This window comes from Dipteris shenzhenensis, chromosome 29 (assembly GCF_047967505.1).
Source record: "Dipteris shenzhenensis isolate YYH24624 ecotype China chromosome 29, Dip_SZ_1.0, whole genome shotgun sequence".
In the NCBI taxonomy this organism is placed as follows: Eukaryota; Viridiplantae; Streptophyta; class Polypodiopsida; order Gleicheniales; family Dipteridaceae; genus Dipteris; species Dipteris shenzhenensis.
In genome coordinates this window covers 43,257,740-43,281,117 of record NC_141624.1, presented here as the reverse complement: position 1 = coordinate 43,281,117, position 23,378 = coordinate 43,257,740, and the positions used below count along the sequence as shown (strand labels likewise).

Genomic DNA, 23,378 nt, shown 5'->3' with positions numbered 1-23,378 from the left:
GGTTAATCAAAATGAGTGCAATAGTGTGCTTCAGCCTTCTCATATCAGTCCATTATAGTTCCAGCTGATGAATAACTCCATATTCCTCTTCAGATTGCTGATTTTTACTTGTTCTAGCCCCTTCTCCAGATCCTATCCTTCTACCCACAACTTTCCTCTTTCCACACACTCTTTCCTTCTTCTATTTCCCATATCAATTTCTCGTATGAGATAGTGTTGTCATGAGGGACAAGGGTGACTAAGCTACGGAAGACACCATGTCTCATTATAGGTGGAGATGAGATGGACCTTGGCATAGACATGATCAGACCAAGGATTTTTTTTGAAAAAATTAAAGGGTTGGCAAATGGGTACACGTTCATGGTCAGGAACAAGTAAGCAAAAATGAATGGCCAAAGGAACTTCCTCACAAAGAGAACCACCACTGTTGTTGAATGAGCAACTAGAAGTCCAACTAAATGGCAGATGGCTAATCAAGCAAAGGAGGAGGACCAATCAAATGTCAATAAAATCATATAATACAACAAATGTGGTAGTTGATCAACTCCTCTTAGTGGTTGCTTCCAGCATTTTTGAGGTGAGGTTTGCAGATCAGGGGTGACACTGTTAATGCAGGACTTTGAGGAATGGTCCACTGAATTGTACTTTGTGGTCGAGGATGGAAGATGTCATCAGTAAGAGGACCTGAGGATGAGGCCAGTACCATCAGCAAAGATGAAGACTTCCTTACCTTTTCTTGCATTCATTTATGTGGTGTCCATGCTTCTTGCAATAATGGCATTTACCATTTTTCTTGGGCTGACACACATTTTCCGATTTTTTCTTAGATGGCTGAGCTGAACCAGTCCTAGACTAAGAACTACCAAAGTGAGGCTTATTTTTGCCGTTAGCCAACAAGGCTTGATCATCATCATGCACCTTCACAGACATATTTGTACTTCTATTCTTCCTCAACAACAGCCCCACAAGCCCTAAAAAGTGAGTGGAACTATACTACCCCGATGGACAAATTCTAAGTATGGAAACTTTGTTCTTCTCTAAGAGCCTCGATCTTAGTCAAACGATTGGACATTGAGTTACCTTTAGCATCTTTGACATTATCACATTCTCTTTTCAAGAAAGAGACCCTGGTCTCATTCCTTGCCTTGTACATATTCTCCAAGTTAGCTCAAGCTTGCTTGGAAGTCCTGCCGCTTCATTGTAAAATGCTAGTAGAGGATTCTACATGAGAAGAAGAAAAATGGATAATACTAGCAGCTTTTCTGTTGCAGCTACAACTAAGGACACAAGTTCTCGACTGCAAGCTCATTTTGTATAGGATAATAAAGACTGTATCTTTGTAATAAATGACTATACCTCTACTTTTGATGCTATTATTGTAGGGAAAATCCCATGAGCATGCTGAAAATGCTTCTAATTCAGATAGGACAGCACGTTCTAAGAATGTTTGTAATGCCTTCTTTTATGTTCAAGTCAAATAAAAAAGCACATGTAGTGTGCTTCTAGGCACGTGACTCCAAGGAGTGGTTTGAGAGCATTAAACTATTTATGGAAGGCATGCTTCTCAAGACATCATGGGAGTGGAAGATGTTCCAATTTGTTTGTCAAATAGCAAAGCTCAATAGACTTGACTTTCATGGATTTTCTATAAAACATAATTCTTTCTTGGACTTTTTTTGGTTGTTGGTTCATTGTGCAAATAGCCTTTTCCACACTCCTTGACTTCCTTGCACTTTCAATTAATGTTCTAACCATTGAGCTGTGTCTCTTTTCTAAAAAGCCAAGAGGAGCAGAACTTCCCCTATGGCAAGTGTGCTTCCGTCAAGGCTTTGATACCAAGTTACAAAGCAGAGGGTATGGAACAGCATAAGCTAACCTAGAAAGAGTTATGGAGCCTAGGAACCACACTCTGTCCCGGCTGTTTGCTCCGGTATGCCACTCAGGCTTCCATCTCCATCACGAATCTGTTCCAGCCCATGTTCCAAGCCATACCATTGCTGAGCACTACCCAAAACATGCCACGTGTCATCATGGCACTTCTTGGCAGGGTTCCATGTATTGCTGCTGCTCTAAATCTATTCCAAACTCCTCCAGACAGCCAGGCACTTCTCTTCCTGATGCTGCCCATGTGGCAGCCTTCTTTACTGTTTACTCTCTCATCTCTGCCACTATGGAGTTCCACGTGGCTACTCTGAGGTCTCCCTATTGCCACTCCCCCATGAACTCCTCATTTGAGGGCTCACAGATGGGGAGGCGACAAACGTATACTCCAACATAAACTTCACAAAAGAAAAGTATATAGAGCTAAAATAGTAGGAATCCCTTTGATTATATCCCTGGTCATATATACATATATACCAAGGTAGCTTAGCCACTTATTCAAACTAATAAATTACAAATCCCCTACAAATCCTTGCTTACTATCAAGAATATTGTCCAAAAATCTTCCATTAACAATACAATGCTCGTTATATGATACAAAAATGATTGAAGGACCCTTTTCACAAAACATTAAAAACCACCTGGTTTAGCTGGAAATAAAGATCCATATTGAGATGGCCCTATAGTGTCCACCCTTTCTATTTGTCCAGCTCCAAAATTGCCACCTAAAGAGAATAGAAAATAACTGTCACTACACAGGTTTATAACAGCACATAGCAAAACAAACATGCTTGCCTTCCTCCCACTCGAAGAGGAGGCAATGAAATAGAAAATAGAAGGAAAATTGGAACGTTCTTATATCATCCATTACTTTAATTTCTCTCCCTCTCCCTCTCTCTCTCTCTCTCTCAAACACACACACACACACACACACACACACATGCACTAAGCAGAAAAGTAGAGATATAAACAAGATTCAAGATAGATATGACCAACCTACAAATCTTGGAACCATAATATTACTCTAGATGAATTTTCTCTATGTACTACTATGTACTTAATATGTTCTACACACTCACAACTTTAGTTAGGCAACCATTATCATTCTTTTGTATTCTATTGTGTTCCCACGAACTAAGTACACCAAATGCGATCCGTTTTTTAGATCAAAGGAGAAAGGGCCTTTAAAGGGTCCCATATGTGTCATGTTTGGTCTACATGACCCTTAAAAGGCAAGAAGGACATGCAAGCACACTTGGATACACTGGGAAATTTCTGCAAACACTCAGAAATGCAAGTCAACATAGCAAGACAAAAGTAATGGTAATTGGGACTCGAAATAAACAGATGGATTCCACTTTCAAGGGGGAACCTTTGGATACAGTCACCACATACACATAGCTAGGGCTGGAATTTGAAGATAGCTACATATGGAATGCATGCATGGAAAGGAGAATTTTGGGAGTCCTGAAAGCTCTATACAACTTCCAAAATAAATGTAGAACAAGCATCTATGGAACTAGGAGATGAGGAAGTTCCTATATACAATGCTTGTGCAAACAGTGATCCTTTACGAGTGTGTAGCCTGTGCACCCAAGCTCTCTAGAGCTTATTGGAAAAGAATAGAAACAATGCATAAACACTTTCTCATAGGAGAACTAGGGGTCAAGGAACAAACACCCTACCGTATCCTACTAGCTGAGACAACCATGATACCTCTCAAAGGGGAATCCTTATGCCAATACATGGTCTACCTCAACAAGCTTGAGAAGATGGATACAAACAGGATACCACACAAAGCAATGGAAGCTACAAGGACCACTGGATGGCCAAAAATGGGAGTGAAATGGATGGAATTATGGGGCATAACAGCTGCTGTTATACCAAAAGATATAGGAGAAATCAGAAATTTTGTGATACAGAAACTATGGCAAGACCCAAGGACAACGATGCAGTTTTATAAGCAAGAAATTAATGTGATGAGCGATTATGAGATGCAAAAATATCCCGGGGAGGATATATCAATGTTCAAAAGGCATTTAATCTAGAAAAAATAAAAATGGCTCGTAGCCTTACATCTTGAAAGAACACCATCATCTATATACAACACACCATGGTCTATATACAATGAAGTAGAACTGAAAGAAAATACATCAAAACTGCTAGATCCAAAATCCAAGGGAACTGAAAAGAAAGACATCCAATAGTGGTAGATCTAGGAACCACTGCTTGCGGTGGCTCCTAGATAAAAGTTAAGTAGGAGGCAGTGGTGGCAGTGGGTATGTGGAGGCTCCGGAGTTGGTCTGCTCCTCCTCCTCTATAATGTCCATAAGGTTGTGCAAGCCTTCATACTTTGATTTGTATCAATGGGAGTCATACCTGTAATGATCATGTTTGGATCAAAGAGTAGAAAGTTCAGCCTGTAGCCCAAGAAGATCCCCCTACAACCTTGTATGTGACATCTGCAGATTTTCTTTCTCCTCTCAAAGTCGCTGCTGCTGATTTTGTTTCATCGTAGTCAGGTGACTCTATAACTCCACCACCTGCAGATCAGCTTTGGCTTTCTCTGTGACCATGGAGGTCTTTCACATAGAGCTGTGGGTTCTCTCTCAATCTCAGGCTGGTGAAACCAGCCTCAACAACTTAAAGGGTGGTAGGATCCACTTAATTACAGCATACACAGCAAATTGGCAAATAAATATGCACCATAGAATAAATCACAGGGGACCTAGAGCGCTGAAGTGCATTCCCCTTTAGAAAACTTGGTCCACCACTGAAGTGCATTCCCCTTTAGAAGACTTGCAGCCCAGAGTATTTTGGATGACTCTGTGAAATTCCCTCCTATGTAGGCTGCATCGAACTGCTGCAAAAAGGTCAAGGCCTGGAGTTTATCCTGCACCCCACTGAATGTCTCAAATTTTACGGCTGCACCGGCCTCTTTGTTGTAGTCCTTCATCTTCCCTTGAGGTGCCAAATTATCATATATAGGTGCCCAGGCAAAAGAGACAGTAGCACTCACTCTATCTCCCAAACTACCAGCATTGGGAAAAGCTGTATTATTCAGACCAGCACCCATATTTTGGATATTTCCCAAGCCTAGGTTACCCGCTGCTACATTAGGCATACCTATTTGCATCCCTGGGGCTGCTCCAACATTTGCGTACATCATATTCTGTCCCATGGGCTGTAAACTAGGCTGAAACCCAACGCCTCTCCTACACCTTGGTCATCACCAAAAGACTGAGACATCCGCTCTTCCTCCTCTCCAGTAAGGCTCACAAATCTCTCCCTGTGTGACATATTTACTAAATAGTATGCTGTCTTCTTCACTTAGTCTGCTGGACTTGCACCAAGCCAACCACAGGCTCCCCTCTTGAAGAAGTTAGGTGGATCCCGGCAATGGAATCACTGAAACCAGCCTCAACAACGTAAAGGGTGGTAGGATCCATACACAACAAATTGGCAAATAAATATGCACCACAGAATAAATCACAGGGGAGCTAGAGCCCTTCTACTCAGAAACAAGGACACTGATTGGCCCTAAACATTGGCGCCCCTTGCGGTATTTATTTAACATTCATTTGAAGCCAAGTGTCTAATTACGAAGGTCTCTGGGAAGCTGCACCACAGGCAAACCAATGCCCGCAGACTCCCCGTCCAACACACCTTGTTATTCCCAGCTCAACTCCAAATGGTGAACGGCATCTAATCACTAGACAATCCTATATCCTCAGCTAACCAAAGCATGCAATAGAGACTCCAATAGCATCCATTGTCTGAGCCACACCTGCAATTGCATAACTAAGTGCCCAACCAACCAAACACGGCTGAACAATTGCACGACAAAGCCCTCAATAGCTAAACTCTGGTGCAATCAATCGACAAAGCAATTCCAAACAGGTTGCCTCAATCTGTAGCCTCCCTAGCCACTGCCCAACAGCATAAATCAACCTTTCTAAGCGAGGAAAGAAACCAAACGTAATAACTAGCCAGAACCAATCAGGGAACGGCAAAAGCAAGCAAAGACAAGCCCTCTTCTACCCAATATCCAGAGAAGAAAGGTCGCCGAAGCTGGAAAACCCTAGATCCTGCAGAGAAAAGCTGATTCTGTCCTAGCACAGTCCCGAAAGCAGCTTAGAAGAGAACACCCACGCTTGGAAAGTTACCAAAATCCGCGGTAACACCCGGAAGACTCCAGAAATCAAATCGCAATATTTCTTGCAAAGCTTGGTCAGCCTGATAGCAAATTGCAATCTCTTGTGGCAGCCTAGACACACCTGGAAACAGCTCCAGAACAAGACGCAGTCACCTGGCACAGCCCGGAGGACCTGGAAGTGAAATCGCAATTTGCAAAGGACACCCTAGCTGAAATCGCAATCTGCAACAAGCTCCTGGATCAAGTGCGATTTCTTCTGGCAGGCCTTGGATGCACTGGTACTGGCCCTGGCTGATGATGATTTTCCCTGGCAGGCTCTAGAAGCTCTTGGCAGATGGCAATTTTGCTCTAGCAGCACGTGGCAGGCTCTAGCAACTCACAACTGATGGTTTGGCTCCTTCTGCAACTGATTTTGATCTTCTGAGTCCAAAAGAAGGACTCTGGGCTCTTTTTGAAGTCTTGTGCTAAAATTAGCAATTTTTAATTGCACCACTCTTTTGGCCCCCTTGTTGCACACTTTGGCCCTGGAATTAATTGCCTAGTAACTAGGCGCACATTCACTATTTCTAGGGATTTTAATTCCCCAAGTCCCGTCCCATGGCCGGACCATCGTGTTCCAGAGACTCAAGGCAGTCACACACAAATTACGGGAGTCGCTAATCAAAAGTCCCATAATTTCACGTCCTCGTGACAGACCCCCCCTCTTGAAAGAAGGCAAACGTCCTCGATTGCTTGCAAACCAAAACAAAAAGTAATAATAGCAATGGAAAAATCAAAAGCAAATGAAATAACCAAAGCTGAAATAGAAAAATAACCAAATAATGAAATTTGAAAGATAGCCAACAATGCCATCAACAAAGCAAGCAAGTCGCGACCCAACAAACCAACCAAACCTGAAAGGACAGCGTACCAATGCCTCCAATAGGTCAACTAACAATAAATATGTATCTGTAGAGCCATGGTAACAAATACATAATACATTGCACACAAGATGCATCATAACCAAGTGGCTAGCACACCAATCATAGAAGCCATCATAGCGAAGATATTGTCAACAACCAGTAGCTCGGATGTAACAAAATGCAACACCAAGTGTCCTCTAGATACATGAGTGGGTCTGTACAACAAGAATGGAAGCGCTAACTCCCCCCCTGTGCATCAGGTAATGCTACAGATACCTGGCGCTCTCCTGAACCTGAATGAGTGCCACGCAAAGTGGGCTCCAACTGGAAAGCCTCAAGATAAAGCTATAACACCTGAGGAGTATTTGCTGCCTCATCCTCGTCCATCCACTTCGCATGCAATGATGAAATTACCAAATTTCATCAAGTAGCGTCGTGCAACTTTACCTCTTACCCTCCTTTCCCTATGTGCTAGTATCTGCCTTGGTATAAGAATCTCATCCAAGTCTTCCACCTCTGACTGGATCTCCGAAGGCAAATCCATAGGCACATCACCTTGAAAAGGCTTAAGGAGACTCACATGGAAAGCATTGTGAATCTTAATGGTCAGGTAACTATAAGCGAAATGCTACATCATTAATCTGTTGGGTTACCTTGAAAGGCCCATAGTACCTCATACTTAGCTTAGGGAATAGCCGAGTACGACCCCGTGTACTTTTCAGCCTTGCTTTCTGAAAATGCAGCAAGACATAATCACCTTCCTTAATGAAAATGTCACGCCTGTGCTTGTCTGCTACCTTTTTCTGCTTCTCCTATGACTTCTACAGGAATGAGCTTGCTTGTTGAAGCGATCAATGATCGTCCATATTCCATCATTACATGTAGGTATCCTCGGCAAATCAAAATATAAAATCCATGGCTATGCTCTCCCATGGTCCATCAGGTATGGGCAAAGGACATAAAAATCCAGGAGTCTTCTTGCGATCATACTTCACCTTCTGATAGGTTAGGCATGTGCGAACATACTCCTCAACATCAAGATGCAGCGTAGGCCATGTAGGATCGTATAGAAGAGAGAGTGCAGGTAGCAAAGGGTCGCAGAAGAACACCCGTCACGTCAAACTTGGATTATCCAAAACAAAAGAATACAAGGTACAAGTACCTAGACCTAGGACTAAGTGTCCTAGGTGTCACATAGGACTAAGTGTCCTATGTGGCCTAAAAGACACTAACACTATAAGTGTCTTTATTTATGCCTACAAGGCACATACCATGGCCTATAGGGCATCACTAGAACCACCAGAGGATGGCCTACAAACCCCCCTTCATGGGATGGGCTGAAGTACTCTAGAAACGTCTCAGAATACCTTGTATTTTCTAGTCATGGTGGCACATGTTCATCCAAAAGGATATAGCCACCTATGAATGTACAAGGGATTTCAGATCATGTAACAAAGAGAACCAAGTGTAAAGCCTGTCGAAAGACTTCGAACTTGGGACGAGGAAGTGCCTTTGTAAACATATATGATATGTTGTCCTCTGTGGGAAGATAGGACAACTTTATGTCTCCTGCAGACAACCGCTCCCGAACATAATGATAGTGAACTTCGATATGCTTGGTACGCGCATGAAACACTGGGTTACACACAATGGCCAAAGCACTCTAATTGTCAGTGTAGACAATAGTGGAGGATGTCTAGCGAATACCAAGATCTGTAAGTAACTGTCGAAGCCAAACACACTCTACTATAGCGGTGAAAGCTGCCCTGTACTGAGCCTCACAGCTAGACGTGGAAACTGTTGGTTGCTTCTTGCTGAGCCAAGAGATACATGAATTGCCAAGAAAAAAACTATTGCCAGTATGTGACACTTTGGTGTCGGAACATCCTGCCAGTCACTATCCGTGTAAGTATGCATGGTAAGTGAACCCTGATCACCATAGAAGAGGGCTAAATCCTGAGTGCCTCTGAGATATCTGAAGACTCTCTTCACTGCCTGCCAATGCTGTGAACTGGCCATGTGCATGAATCTGCTGAGCTGAGATACTGCATACTGCAAGTCAGGTCTGAGCTGAGAATTTGAAGCCAGGGTCCACTGGAGTAGAGATTGGCTTGCAATCCTCAAATTGAAAATGATCAAGGAGCTGTCCAATATACTTGGACTGAGACATCATGATACCCCCCTCAACATGAGCAAACTGAATGCCCAAATAATAATGGAGCCGTCCCATGTCTGACATGTCAAAATCTGCTGCAAATCAGCCTTGAAAGCTGCAATTTGCTGAGTATCTGGGCCCGTGATGAGCATATCATCCACATATAAAATCAGCACTAAAAAATCAGATCCACTCCCACGGACATAAAGAGTGGGTTCTGTGGGACTATTCTGAAAACCAAGGGATAGTAAGTGTGCATGAATTTTGGCATACCATGCCCTGGGTGCCTGCTTCAAACCATAAAGGGCTTTTCTAAGCCGGCATACCTTATTTTCAGAATTAACAACCTCAAAGCCAGGAGGTTGTGTGACATAGACTTCTTCTTGCAGATCCCCATGAAGAAAAGAAGTTTTGATGTCAAGCTGGTGCACTTGCCAATGATGATGGGCTGCAATGGCAATGACACATCTAATGGTAGTAATCCTGGATGTGGGAGCAAATGTCTCCTCAAAGTCAATGCCTTGTTGTTGGTCATACCCTTTTGCAACAAGACGGGCTTTGTATCGATCTATGCTGCCATCAGATTTCCTTTTTGATTTGTAGACCCATCGCGTTCCAATGGCATGCTTGCCGGGAGGGAGATCTACTAATTCCCATGTGTCATTGCAATAGATTGTAACTCAGCTCTCATTGCATCCATCCACTCTTTGCTGTCAAAAGCATCTTTATGGCACAGAGGCTCTTCATTGCAAGCTGTAGCAAGGAGTGCAAACTCAAGAAAGTGACCATGCTGTCTATTCCCCGATCTTGTCCGGGCAGCAAAAGGCTGATCTTGTTTGCTGTCCCTCAATGTATCCAGAAGCCATCTGGGAACTTGCCTTTGCTGTCTATTGACAGCTCTTTCTTCAATGACTGCATCATGAATAGTGGGATCCTTTTGTGCCAGAAGAGAAACCTGCAAATCAGCATGAGGTTGTGGCTGATTATTGCTTAGTGGAGGGCCTGCAAGAGGCTCATGTTGCTGGTCAAAATCCTCTTCTGATGATGGCAGAGGTGACCAAGATTCAAAGGCATCAAACATGTCAACATTTAGTTGATATAACCGATACCCTCTGCTCTCCTGGCTGTAACCAATAAATATGCATTTGATTGCCTTGTCATCAAGCTTATGTCTCAGCTGAGATGGTACATGAACATATGCAAGAGACCCAAAAACTCTCATGTGTGAAAGTGAGGGCTTCCTGCCTTTCCATGCTTCATAAGGTGTAATAGTCTTCAATGCCCGTGTAGGTGATCTATTGAGCACATAGTTGGCACACATTACTGCATCAAGCCAAAATTTTTTGGGCAAAGACTTGGCCTTAAGCATGCATCTGGCCATCTCCATTGTGGAACTGTTTTTCCTTTCAGAAACATGATTCTGTTGAGGAGTGTAAGGACTAGTGCATGAGTGAATAGAGTGAATAATGCCCCGTGAAGACAGAAATGCATCAAACTCCTTTGACATATACTCTCCCCCCCTATCTGTGTTGAGGGTAGTCACTAGCTGATCAAAAGAATAGTGGTCTGAATTACCCATGGCCACTAATCGAAGGGTTGTAGCAAACCCTTGATATGTATCTGGCAGTCCATTCAATGTGGTACTGACAAGCTGTGAATTTGGCACCACCTCATCAATGTTGGCGAGCTGTTCCATGAGATCCTTGACCTTTGTCAGGTATGCATCCATAGACTCACCTTCATTCATACTGACTTCCTATAATTGCCTTCTCAAATATGCAACACGAGCTTCATTGCGAATCTGATAGAGAGAAGCCAATTTATCCCAAGCATCCTTTGCTGTCCTGCAAGACCGGATGTGTGGAATAATGATTCTCTTGCATGATAAAGCAATGCATGAATGTGCATTTGCATCTCTTGCATCCCATCTTGACTGTTCTTGAGTTGGAAGAGCAGCAGCAGGAGTGCTAGAGGAAGAGGCATCAGGAGGAGTACCCCTTGCGGAAGGACCAGCAGTAGAGGCAACCACTATAGCATTGGCTGGCCTCGGATCAGCCCCAGAAACAATATTCCACAAATGCTTTGCAACAAGAATATGTTTCATGAGATAAGACCACATCGGATAGTTGGTGCCATCCAACTTATCATCTTCACGAAGAACTCCAAATAAATCTTGATTGTTCCCAACCATAGCAAATGTGATACCTTGAAAAAGACCTAAAAACCCAAAAGCCTCAAGGCTATCACTACAAAAACCTAGCTGTCCAAAAATGACAGCAAATATCTGCAAATTTCTGATCCAAATCAAAGGGCAAATGTAGATCTGACCCAAATGTGACTGTGACAAGCAATGTTCACTGCAAAAACAGCAAATCTGGCAAAAGCCCCAAATTTATTGAGGGCAAATAGGCCAAAAAGAGGGCAAATACAGAAAAGCCCCAAATTTTGCTGAAATTTTTGCAAATGTGACCCAATGTATGCAAATCTAACTCAAAGTCCTGCAAAAGTGACTCGATGTCATGTAAAATGACCCAATGTCCTGCAAAATGACCCAATGTCCAGCAAATGTGACTCAATGTCCTGCAACTTAACCCAATGTACTACAATCAAAAAAGAAATTGCACACCAAATCCCAAAACTCTAGTGTTCTTGCAAGAAGTTGCAACTAGAGGAAATGAAAGGTATTGAAAACCCCAAATCTGCCAATGTCTTGCAAAAGCCCCAACACTGCAAATACCAGTACGGAATACATCATGTGTCTTGTACGAAACAGTTGCAAGTACGATTGTACGAAAGTACAATGTAGGTACGGTATACTGTACGGATGTAGGTTGGTACAAATGTACGGTATAGTGTACGGATCACAGGTATGACGACTGTACGGCAATGCACGTACTATTGTACGGAATAAGTACGATGCCTATACCGGCAAGTACGGAGTGTTGGTACAGATCTGTACGGATGTACAGCAACGCAGATACGTGACTGTACGTCGCAGATACATTACGGACCACTATACGACGCAGGTACAACCTTGTACGACGAGTGTACGAACCAGTTACATCACCTTCCGTACGTAGGTACGTATGTACGACGATGCACGTACAGTCCTGTACGAGCGAAGGTACGAACATACGATGGCGTAGGTACTATTGTACAGTGTCAAATGTACGTACAGATGTACGGAAGAAGTACAGATAGTTGCAGCAGGAAGACCGGAAGCAGGAAGACAAGTCAAGCCCTGAGCTCTGATACCACTATAGGATCGTATAGAAGAGAGAGAGTGCAGGTAGCAAAGGGTCGCAGAAGAACACCTGTCACGTCAAACTTGGATTATCCAAAACAAAAGAATACAAGGTACAAGTACCTAGACCTAGGACTAAGTGTCCTATGTGGCCTAAAAGACACTAACACTATAAGTGTCTTTATTTATGCCTACAAGGCACATACCATGGCCTATAGAGCATCACTAGAACCACCAGAGGATGGCCTACAGGCCAATAAAAGAAATGCTCCACCGCCTTAACTGTAGCATCAATACCTCGATGTCCTGCATATGGTGGATCATGACATTCTCTCATGACCTTCTGCCTTAGCTGCTTAGTTACACACAACCTGCCATGCATCATCATAAACCCATCCTTAAGCACATAATGCTCATGCCTCTGTCCATTATTCAGCTGGTCATATATTTCAGTGCTCATCTTTCACATAGTAATCCTTCATTACATCCAACTTATTGTGATCACAGCTGAAACTTATGGCTTCCTGGACAAAGCATCTGCAACCACATTCTTCTTGCCCTGCACATGTACAATCTGAAAATGAAACATTGACAAGAAGTTTTCCCACCTCATGTGCTTCTCAGACAGCTTAGATTGCATCAAGAAGTAGCGCAAAGACTGATGATACGTCTGTACTGTAAAATCAGCTTTCAATAAATAATGTTTCCAAGTGGATAAAGCATGAAGTACAGCCAATATCTCCTTCTCATAAATCTGTAAATGTAACTCAGCTGGCTGTAAAATGCAACTCTCATAAGCTACAGGATGCCCATCCTGAGTGAGAACAGCTCCAATACCATTTTTACCACAAGCATCTACATGCACATGAAAAGATTTCCTCAAGTCAGGCAAAATCAACACCGGATCTGTTGTAAGCTTACGCTTCAACTCCTCAAAAGAGTCTTTCTCCGTTTGTGTCCACTAGAAAGGTCTTTCCTTCTTGGAAAGCGCATGCATAGGGGCTGCAATTTTTGCAAAGTGACGGATAAAACGACGGTAGTAGAAACACAAACCCAAGAAACTACAAACCTCGTACAAATTCTTTAGTTGTGGCCAACTCCGTATTGCTTCTACTTTAGCTGGAACCATACGAACCCCATCCTTGGAAACAATATGCCCCAGAAAATGAATCTCAGCCATGAAAAACTCACTCTTTTTGGGGTTTATGAACAACCTATGCTTCTTGAGCTCAGTGAACACAATCGCGAGATGCTTCCGATGCTCCTCCTCATCTTTCGAAAACACAATCATGTCATCAAAGAATGTACCCATGAAGGCTCTGTGGTCTCGAAAGATCCTGTCCATTATACGATTGAAGGTGGCAGGAGCATTAGTGAGTCCGAAAGGCATAACCAAAAACTCATACAACCCAAAATAAGTCATGTACGCCGTCTTATGCACATCTTCTGGACGTATGCAAACCTGATGGTACCCACTCTTCAAATCAATGCGGATGAAAACAGCTCCCCCCTTCAACCTATCTAGAATATTATCTATCCTGGGTATAGGGAAGCGATTCTTGGAGAGCAATAAGGCGATGAACTTGGCTGAATCAGCCCCTTCTCCAAAAGTTCATTTACCTGACTCATTATCTCCTCCAGCTGCGCCGCACTAACTTTGTAAAATGGTTTATTGGGTGAACTACTGCCAGGTATGATGTCAATCCCATGGTCCTTCGGCCTTTCTAGTGAAAGCTCACTGGGCAACTCGTTAGAAAAGCAATCTGAAAATTCAATTAGAAAAACAGCCATTTGCTTTTCCAAACGGGAAACAGTACGCTCTTCATTTACAAAGGGTATCTCTTTAGCAAAAACCATGTACGCAGAAATATGACTTTTCATTATAGAATTAATGGCAGAAGCCGTTACAACTGAAACAGACTCCCCTTTTAATTTTGCGTCAATTACATGGGTCTTCCCCTTATGCAAAACTGTTACTTTTCTCTTCTTGGCTTCGATCATCGCATCCCAATAATGCATCCATGGCATACCCAACAAAATGTCACAACCTGCAAGTGGCATAATATAAAAGTCTCCGCTGTCCACGAAAGACTGAATATGCAAGCACAACTTCCCTATGATAGGTGTGACAAGAGTGGTGAACTCCGGGTGAGCCATACCAGCTTCACAGCTCAGTCCCATCTCCTCAGCTCGAATGCACAATCTCGCTGCCATCTCTTGAGAAATAAAGTTGGGCTTTGCACCTGGATCAAAGAAAACAAGGGTTGTTTGATCCCGAACCTTACCCCAAACTCTGCATAACTCAGTTTCCTCACCCTGGGGCTGTTCATTGATCACATCAGGCATCAAACCAGCCATGGCCTTCTGTTTCTTCCCCTTCTGATCTCCTTTGCTTGCATCAGCCTTCTCCTCATTCCACTTTGGGCAATCCTGAGACACATGACCTAGTTCTTTGCATTTGAAACATTTCTTTTCCTCATAGAGAGTTTTCCGCTCCTCCGGACTCAAATATACAGCTGCCTTTTTATTGTTTTGTCGCCTCCCTGCAACAAACGCAGCTTGATGATTAGCCTTCTTTTCTATTTTAGAAAATCCAAACCCAGGTCTCTTATCTGTGTCATCCTTCTTAGATTCCTGCTTCTATCCACCTTTGAACCCGTAAGTCCTCCCCTGCATCAAAGCATATGCCATGCTAGCATTCTCAATAAGCTGAGACATATTGGAGACTTTAGTCTTCGTGCAGTAGTCTCTCAACTCCTTAGGCAGCCCGCAACAATATTTCTTAACCTGCTCAGTGAAAGGAACAAGCCAGTAGGAGCTAACGGGCAACAAAGCTGCCCAAAACTTGTTGTTATACTCCTCTAAATTACGGCAATTATTGGAATTCAGCTCATGCCAAGCAGTCGTGATACCCACCTCAAAAGTCGTGGTAAGCCACGCGGCTGAAAACACTTGCTTGAAACCTACCCACGTGTTTGGTGCCGTGTTTTGCATGAGCATAGTGGTCCACCACTGAAGTGCATTTCCCTTTAGAAAACTTGCAGCCCGGCGTATTTTGGATGACTCTGTGAAATTCCCTCCTGTGTAGGCTGCATCGAACTGCTGCAAAAAGGTCAAGGCCTTGAGTTTATCTTGCACCCCACTGAATGTCTCAAATTGTACGGCTGCACCGGCCTCTTTGAAGTCCATCTTCTTCCCTTTAGGTGCCCAATTATGATATACAGGTGCCTGGGCAAAAGGGACAGTAGCACTCACTCTATCTCAAGTCACCACCATACGCACAGTCCCAGAGAGCACTCCAATTGTTGAGGCACAGATTGCGAGCATGCAATCTGTAATTGAGGAGACTTCCAGATGGGTCGACGTGGCCAAACGAGAACCTGCAAGGGCAACCGTTCCGGCTACCCTCATGGAGCAGCAGCGCCAGTAAGGCTCTCAACATCAGAGTCCATGGGATCCCGCGCACTGAGGCTACACCGATGACAGATGCGATGGCCTTCATGGCCACTACACTGAATGTAGCTGAGCACAATCTCGAGAGGACATGGTGGGTAGGGAGAGACCCCATCCAAGAGCAGCCCCTGATTATACAATTTCATGATGCTCAGGCCTATGGCGCAGGTCAATCCTGCGAGATCAGCTAGCGATCTCACTATAAAATTACAAGTACAAATTGAGATCGAACACACCATGGTCTATATACAATGAAGTAGAACTGAAAGAGAATACATCAAAACTGCTAGATCCAAAATCCAAGGGAATTGAAAAGAAAGACATCCAATAGTGGTAGATCTAGGAACCACTGCTTGCGGTGGCTCTTGGATAAAAGTCAGGTAGGAGGCGATGGTGGCAGTGGATATGTGGAGGCTCCGGAGTTGGTCTGCTCCTCCTCATCTATAATGTCCATAAGGTTGCGCAAGTCTTCATACTTTGATTTGTATAAATGGGAGTCATACCTGTAATGATCATGTTTGGATCAACGAGTAGAAAGTTCAGCCTGTAGCCCAAGAAGATCCCCTTGCAACCTTGTATGTGACGTCTGCAGATTTTCTTTCTCCTCTCAAAGTTGCTGCTGCTGATTTTGTTTCATCCTGGTCAGGTGACTTTGTAACTCCACCCCCTGCAGATCAGCTTTGGCTTTCTCTGTGACCATGGATTTTACGTAGAGCTATGAGTTCTCTCTCAATCTCAGGCTGGTGAAACCAGCCTCAACAACGTAAAGGGTGGTAGGATCCACTTAATTACAGCATAGACAGCAAATTGGCAAATAAATATGCACCACAGAATAAATCACAGGGGAGCTACCATGGATTTCACGTAGAGCTATGAGTTCTCTCTCGATCTCAAGCTGGTGAAACCAGCCTCAACAACGTAAAGGGTGGTAGGATCCACTTAATTATAGCATACACAGCAAATTGGCAAATAAATATGCACCACGGAATAAATCACAGGGGAGCTAGAGCGCTGAAGTGCATTCCCCTTTAGAAAACTTGGTCCACCACTGAAGTGCATTCCCCTTTAGAAAACTTGCAGCCCGGCGTATTTTAGATGACTCCGTGAAATTCCCTCCTATGTAGGCTGCATCAAACTGCTGCAAAAAGGTCAAGGCCTTGAGTTTATCCGTCACCCTACTAAATGTCTCAAATTTTATGGCTACACCGGCCTCTTTGAAGTCCTTCATCTTTCCTTGAGGTGCCAAATTATCATATGCAGGTGCCTAGGCAAAAGGGACAGTAGCACTCACTATCAGAGCCTTAGCACTTTGGTCGATTTGGCTTTAGAGATGCAATAAACTGTTTAATAATGTTCTAATAGATACTAAAAGTGTTTTTGAATCATTATGCATGACCACAGGAACGAAGAGCTCACGTCAAGAAACTTGGCCTTCTGCACACTCAAGCCCAAGACTGCTTCAAGGTTGAAGAAAAACTTGCAAATGAAGAATTCACGCAACTCGACCAAGCCAAGGCGCTGGCTGAATTGGTGGAAGCCGAAAAAGAAGAGTTCCTGCGGAACAGTGGCACCCCAACCCCAGCCCAAGCCCCAACTCCGGCCCCAGCCCCCTCTGTCTTGCCGACTCCTCCCCACCCCTCTTCAGTGAAACCTTAAAGGTAATTATCTTCAACACAAATTCACCACTTAATCAATTGGAGAAGAAGAGCACAATCACACCACGAAAACGACAGCAAACTGGGTACAATCTCCCCCCCCCTAGATGAGTGGCTCACGCTTCCTCATCTAGAGTATTTATGATATTTCATAAAAGCACCAAGGAGCCAAAATTATCCCTCTCTTCCAAAATGAGAGATTTGCTTTACATAGCCATCTTAGGGCCCAAAAATGAATTATGTCCACTACAAAATACATTGCTCAAACTTGCAACAATAAAGCAAGTACAAAATTGGCCCATGGCCATATATAATGCGCTGTGCGACACCTCGATCTGTACCCTCGCACTAACTCCAATCCTCGCTATGAGTTTCATCACATGTACTCAAGCCGCCAATTACATTAGTTATTAACAATCGATAGAACGAATCACCGAATCAACCGATCCCAACATAATCGCGCAAGCACAACACCAATAACACTAGCGACATCAGTATTGACATGGAATCACCCACAATACCGACCATCTAGCATGGCAAAACACAAGCTAGTCAGGCGTCCCCAACTAACCACACGAAGTATCCACTAGGACCCCCGCCGCGTCCGGTGCGCTCCTATGGAGTACTTTGCCATAGTCACACTTGACTAAAATAAGAATGTCTAAAGCAAGATATACCAGAAATATAATTTCCGTAACATCCCTCTTGCTTGGATTGCAACTGACCTCAGTTGCGTGTTTGATTATAGGAACTAATGAGGTCTGGAAAAGTTCGAAAGAACCGCTCAGGCATCCACTGAGCATCATCTCTCGGATGATTCTTAAATTTGAGCAAGTATTTAGTATAGACATTTCCTTTTCGAGTTGAGGTCTGTTGATGATCAATAATGCATTCGGGTTCTAGAATTTCTTCTTCATTAATAATCAATGGAGCCTCTTCATAAACAAGATGAATAGGTAAAGGTCCTTTGAAGGGCTTTAAGAGGCTAATATAAAAAGCATTATGTATTTTTCAATTATCTAGTAATTCAAGCCTATAAGCTAGATCATTGATTTTCTGAATTACCTTGAAAGGTCCATAAAAACGAGGGGACATCTTGATTAACTGGCCATTTCTCAACACTCTTCAATCTTCTTTTCTCAATCCGAAGAAGTACATAATCACCTTCTTTAAAAAGCATGTGTTTCCGTTTCTTATTAGCTTGTTTTGTGTACTTCTCTTGCGCGATTGCAATGGCTTCTCGAACCTCTTTGAGAATATTTTGATAGTCATGGGTAAATGCATCTGCTGCCTCCACTCTATGGGTCAATCGTGTGATAGGAATAGGTAAAACCTTCCCATAGATAATCTCAAAGGATGCTCTTCCAGTTGCAGAATGAGGAGTATTATTATAAGCAAACTGTAAGAGATGAAGATATTTGTCCCAAGTCTTTGGTTGACTTCCCGCATAAGCTCTTATCATATCCAGAATAGTACTATTTGTAACTTCAGTTTGTCCATTCGATTCTGGATGAAAAGCTGATGAGAAATCTAACTTAGTGCCTAGATTATGAAATAATGCAGTCCAGAAATTACTGCAAAACTTTGAATCTCGATCAGACACTATAATCTTAGGCAAGCCATGATGAACAAAGATATGCTTGATGAATAAATGTGCAGCTTGCTGAGCTGTTAAAGTCTTCTTGCATGGGATGAAATAAGCTTGCTTACTAAAGTGATCTACTATTGTCCAAATCATATCATTTTGATTCGCTATAGTAGGAAAACCTGTTATGAAATCCATAGATATTTGTTCCCAAGGTTGCGTAGAAATAGGCAAAGGCATTAGCAATCCTGGGGTCTTTCCTTTGTAACTCTTGATCTTCTGGCAAGTGAATGTATTCGGCTACAAACTTAGCCACATCTTTTCTTATAGTAGGCCAATGAAATTCTCTTGCTATGGTGGTTGGTGCATTTCTTCCATTACAATTTACCTAAAGGGTCGAGTGATGCATAATTTCTTTTGGTATCCATCATTGCATGAATTGTCCAACATAGGATTTCAATTATTATTCTCTAATTTGTTCCATATATCGAAAAAGTCTAGATCCCCTTGATAAGAATTCTTCATACCTTCGAAAGGCTGGATCTCTACAGCAGTGATGTGATTAATACTTGGCTTTCTGCTAAAAGCATCAGCAACTATATTTTCTTTTCCAGGTTGATACTGAATCATGGGCTGAAAACTCTGTATAAATGATGTCCACTTGATGCGCCTATCGGATATTAGTGACCGAGTCAACAAATGCTTGATACTTTGCTGATCGGTTTTGATAAGAAACTCAACTCCCATCAAATAATGTTTCCACATTCGTAAGGCATCCACAACAGCAGTTAATTCTTTATCATATGTGCTATAATTTCATTCCGCTCGTTTTAATTTGCGGCTCTCTTATGCTATTAGATGTCCTTCCTGCATAAGCACAGCTCCAATTCCATATCCACTAGCATCGGCTACAACTACAAAGAATGGCCTAGAGAAATCAGGTAGTTGCAACATAGGAGCTTGTGTGAGAGCTTCTTTCAAAGCTATAAAAGATTTATCTTGACACCCAATCCATAAGAAATGCTTAGCTTTTCTAAGAAGGTCTGTCAATGGATGTGCAATGTATGCAAAATTCTTGACAAACTTTCTATAAAAGCTACACAATCCAAAGAATGATCTTAATTCATGTATATCTCGGGGTTTAGGCCATGTGACTATGCATTCAATCTTCTTTGGGTCCACTCGAATCCCATCGGCGGATACAATGTGACCCAGATACTCTATCTGATCTTGAAAGAAACTACTCTTTTCAAGATTTATGTACAATTGATTTTCCTTCAAGAGTAAAAAGACTAGCTTCAAATGTTCCTTATGCTCCTCAATGTCTTTGCTAAACACCAGAATATCATCAAAAAATACTACCACACAATCTTGGTGTTTAAGAAAGATTCGGTTCATCATTCTACTAGAAGTAGCTAGAGCATTAGTTAGCCCAAAAGGCATAGCTAGGAACTCATAATGTCCCGTTTGAGTTCTAAAGGCAGTCTTGCATATATCCTCTTCTACCGTACGAACTTGATGATAGCCAGATTTGAGATCTATCTTACTGAAGACCTTGGCCCCTTTCAATTTGTCCAAAAGATCATCAATCCTAAGGATTGGATATTTGTTCTTCACTGTGATTTTGTTTAGTGCACGATAGTCTATGCACATTCGATAGGTTCCATTTTTCTTTTTGACTAATAAGACAGGTGCTCCATAAGGAGAACTCCTGGGTCTTATCAATCCTCTCTCTATCAGTTCCTCCACTTGCTTTTGAATTTCCTTTTTCTCTAGTTGGTTGACTCTATACGGAGCTTTGCAAGGTGGAGTATTGCCCGATAGGATTTCTATCCTATGATCTTCAGGTCGAGAACATGGTAGTCCAGGTAGTAAATCCTCTAAGAAACAATCAGAAAACTGAGAAAGAAACTTTTGGTGGGTAGGCTTAATGTTTAGCTAAGTAGCCGTTACCATATTCACCAAAATCAGATATGTCTTCTCACGTTTTCTAATTGCTCTCTTGGCTTGTGTGTGGTTGAGTAAAGGACTGATCTCACGTTTCATTGAGCTTTTTAGAAATATCTCTTGTCTGTCCTTCTCAATCCACATCTGGTGTGAATCGTAATCTATCTTAGGATTATATTGATGTCTCCATGGCATTCCTAAGATGATGTCTACTCCTTGTAAGGGTGCCACTAGAAAATCTCGTCTATCCTTGTAGGGTTTGATTGAAATTTCAAGATTCTTAACTTCTCTAGTGCAATTGTACTTTGTCTTGGTAAAAGCAACTTTGACCTTATAGTTAGATGGGAAAGACTCTAGGTTTAGCTTTGCTAAGGCTCTTTCCGAAATGAAATCATGTGTACTACCATCGTCATGTAGAATAACAACCTCTTTGCCATTAATGAAACCTTTCATTTTTAGAAGAGCATGACAATTATACTTACCTCCCTCTTGCTTGGTTGCTTTGTCGTCGATCATGTGCACTTTCGTTGTCGGGGTCTTCTTTCTTTCGGGACATTCGGTGGCTATGTGTCCCATCTTATTGCACCTGAAACACCTTATTTCTTTCTTCGAAAAATTTCCACCGTTCGGCTTCGAAGAAGAATCTGTCTTCTGTGAAGCAAAACCATTTTTAGATTTAAAGAAGGGCTTTTTATCAAATCTCTTTTTCTTATGAAAGGGTACATGCCGTTCCAAATCTTTCCCTTCCTTTGGGATCCCATTCTTCCTCTCACAATTCATTGCAAGAGAAATCGCAGAGTTCAGTGAGCGAGGATGAAACATGTTAATCTCGGCTCTCAACTTAGATTTTAGACCTGCCACATACTTCCTGCGTTGATCTCGCTCATTAACTTTCTCTATGGACTGTAACTGGATCAACGTTTGCCAAAACCTATCAGCGTATGTGGAGATCGTTTCCTTATCGAATTGCCTGAAAGTATCCCACTGTTGTTTGGCTTTTGCTTTGAAATGTGAGGAAAGAAAATCTCTCTTGATGAGCTTTTGAAAAGACTTCAAAGATTTTGGTCACCTTTTACTGTGCTTAGTGATGTTCCACCAAAGTGCAACACTCTCCACCAAATGATTTGCAGCACATTTAATCTTATCTTTTTCATAGAATTTATCCCCTGAAAAGTAATCATCTAGCTAACTAATCCGAGACAAAACAGTACGTGCTTCTTTCTTTCCATCGAAATTTTAAAATGAGAAAGCTTTTCTACTTAACTTACTCTCCTTTCTCGTATTATATGTTCTCAGTGTGGCTTTGACTGTCCTGATGATAGGATCATTGTCGGAATCATCGTCGGATGACTCATCGTCAAATGAATGCCTCTTCCTTTTCTTACCATTGATTTTCTTTTCCAATCTCTCCCTATGCTCACGCTCATCGGCCAACTGTGCCTGAAGTGCGTCTAACTACTCTTGAAGCGTGGGTGGTTGTGGCTGATGCGCCATGATAATGTGATAAATACAAATAAAGCGGAGTGGAGAAAAATAAGGATACTAAGTGTATGAGAAATTAAACGGATGAAAAAGTGTGATTCGAGTGTATGGTAAGAAATGGATGGCGGAAGATACTAAGTATATGAAATATAAAGCAAAAGAAATCACTTATCTCGCTCTTTGATCGGAGGTAGAAAGACTAGAGTGGGAGATATGTGACCGATGATGTCCCTTGTAGTCGTTTTTGTGCTCGACCGATCTCCAATTAATTGCACAATGATTTTCTTGGTTCCAATCGCCTTCTAGCACATCGTATAGCAGAACCTTGGGAACATCACAAGATCAATGTGCAGCAAGCTTGGTACCGTCCTTATTCCATCAATGAAGCAAGAGAATTCACACTATTTGCTCATAATATCAGGTCACACGCACTCAGTGTCCCTGTTGGTGAATATGATATTCTCTGATCACATGTTTGGAACCACATGATATATGCATGAAGGAGATGGACCGGAAGAGGGGTGATGAGGAGCTAAGGGAGGAGCACAAGTCTTCTCCTAGAATTTCCACACCCCCCCCCCCCCACACACACACACACACACGTATGTGCATATTTTTATAGACAAATAGACAGACACACAGATAGATAAATATAGATATAGGTCTCGATCAACCTACCTATCTGTCTGTCTGTCCATATGGGATTGCCATCAAAAGGAGACTTCTGATTCAAGCGTTCAGATTTGGCTGTGGTCTTCGCCTTGTTGAGCTCCGATCGCCTTGTTGAGCCTCGTAGCTTGCTGAATTTCCTCTTCTTTTTTTCTCTTTTTTTTCTTCTTTTTTTAAAAACGCCTTTGTTGGTTGGTGGAGTGGCCTCGCACTTTGTGTTCCAGATTGCCAAAAGGAAGGCTTCTTTTG

General features: G+C 42.5%; 1 protein-coding gene across 2 annotated transcripts in view; it reads right to left on the bottom strand.

Moving 5' to 3' along the window:
* Positions 1 to 23,378, bottom strand: part of LOC147882890 (C2H2 and C2HC zinc fingers superfamily protein) — a 41,610-nt gene that overhangs the window by 1,965 nt on the left and 16,267 nt on the right. For both annotated transcript variants that reach the window (XM_087401007.1, XM_087401008.1), the window contains exon 4: positions 2,523 to 2,606. In XM_087401007.1, coding sequence (XP_087257133.1) covers positions 2,523 to 2,606 — 84 coding nt within the window. The remainder of the gene's footprint in view (positions 1 to 2,522; positions 2,607 to 23,378) is intronic.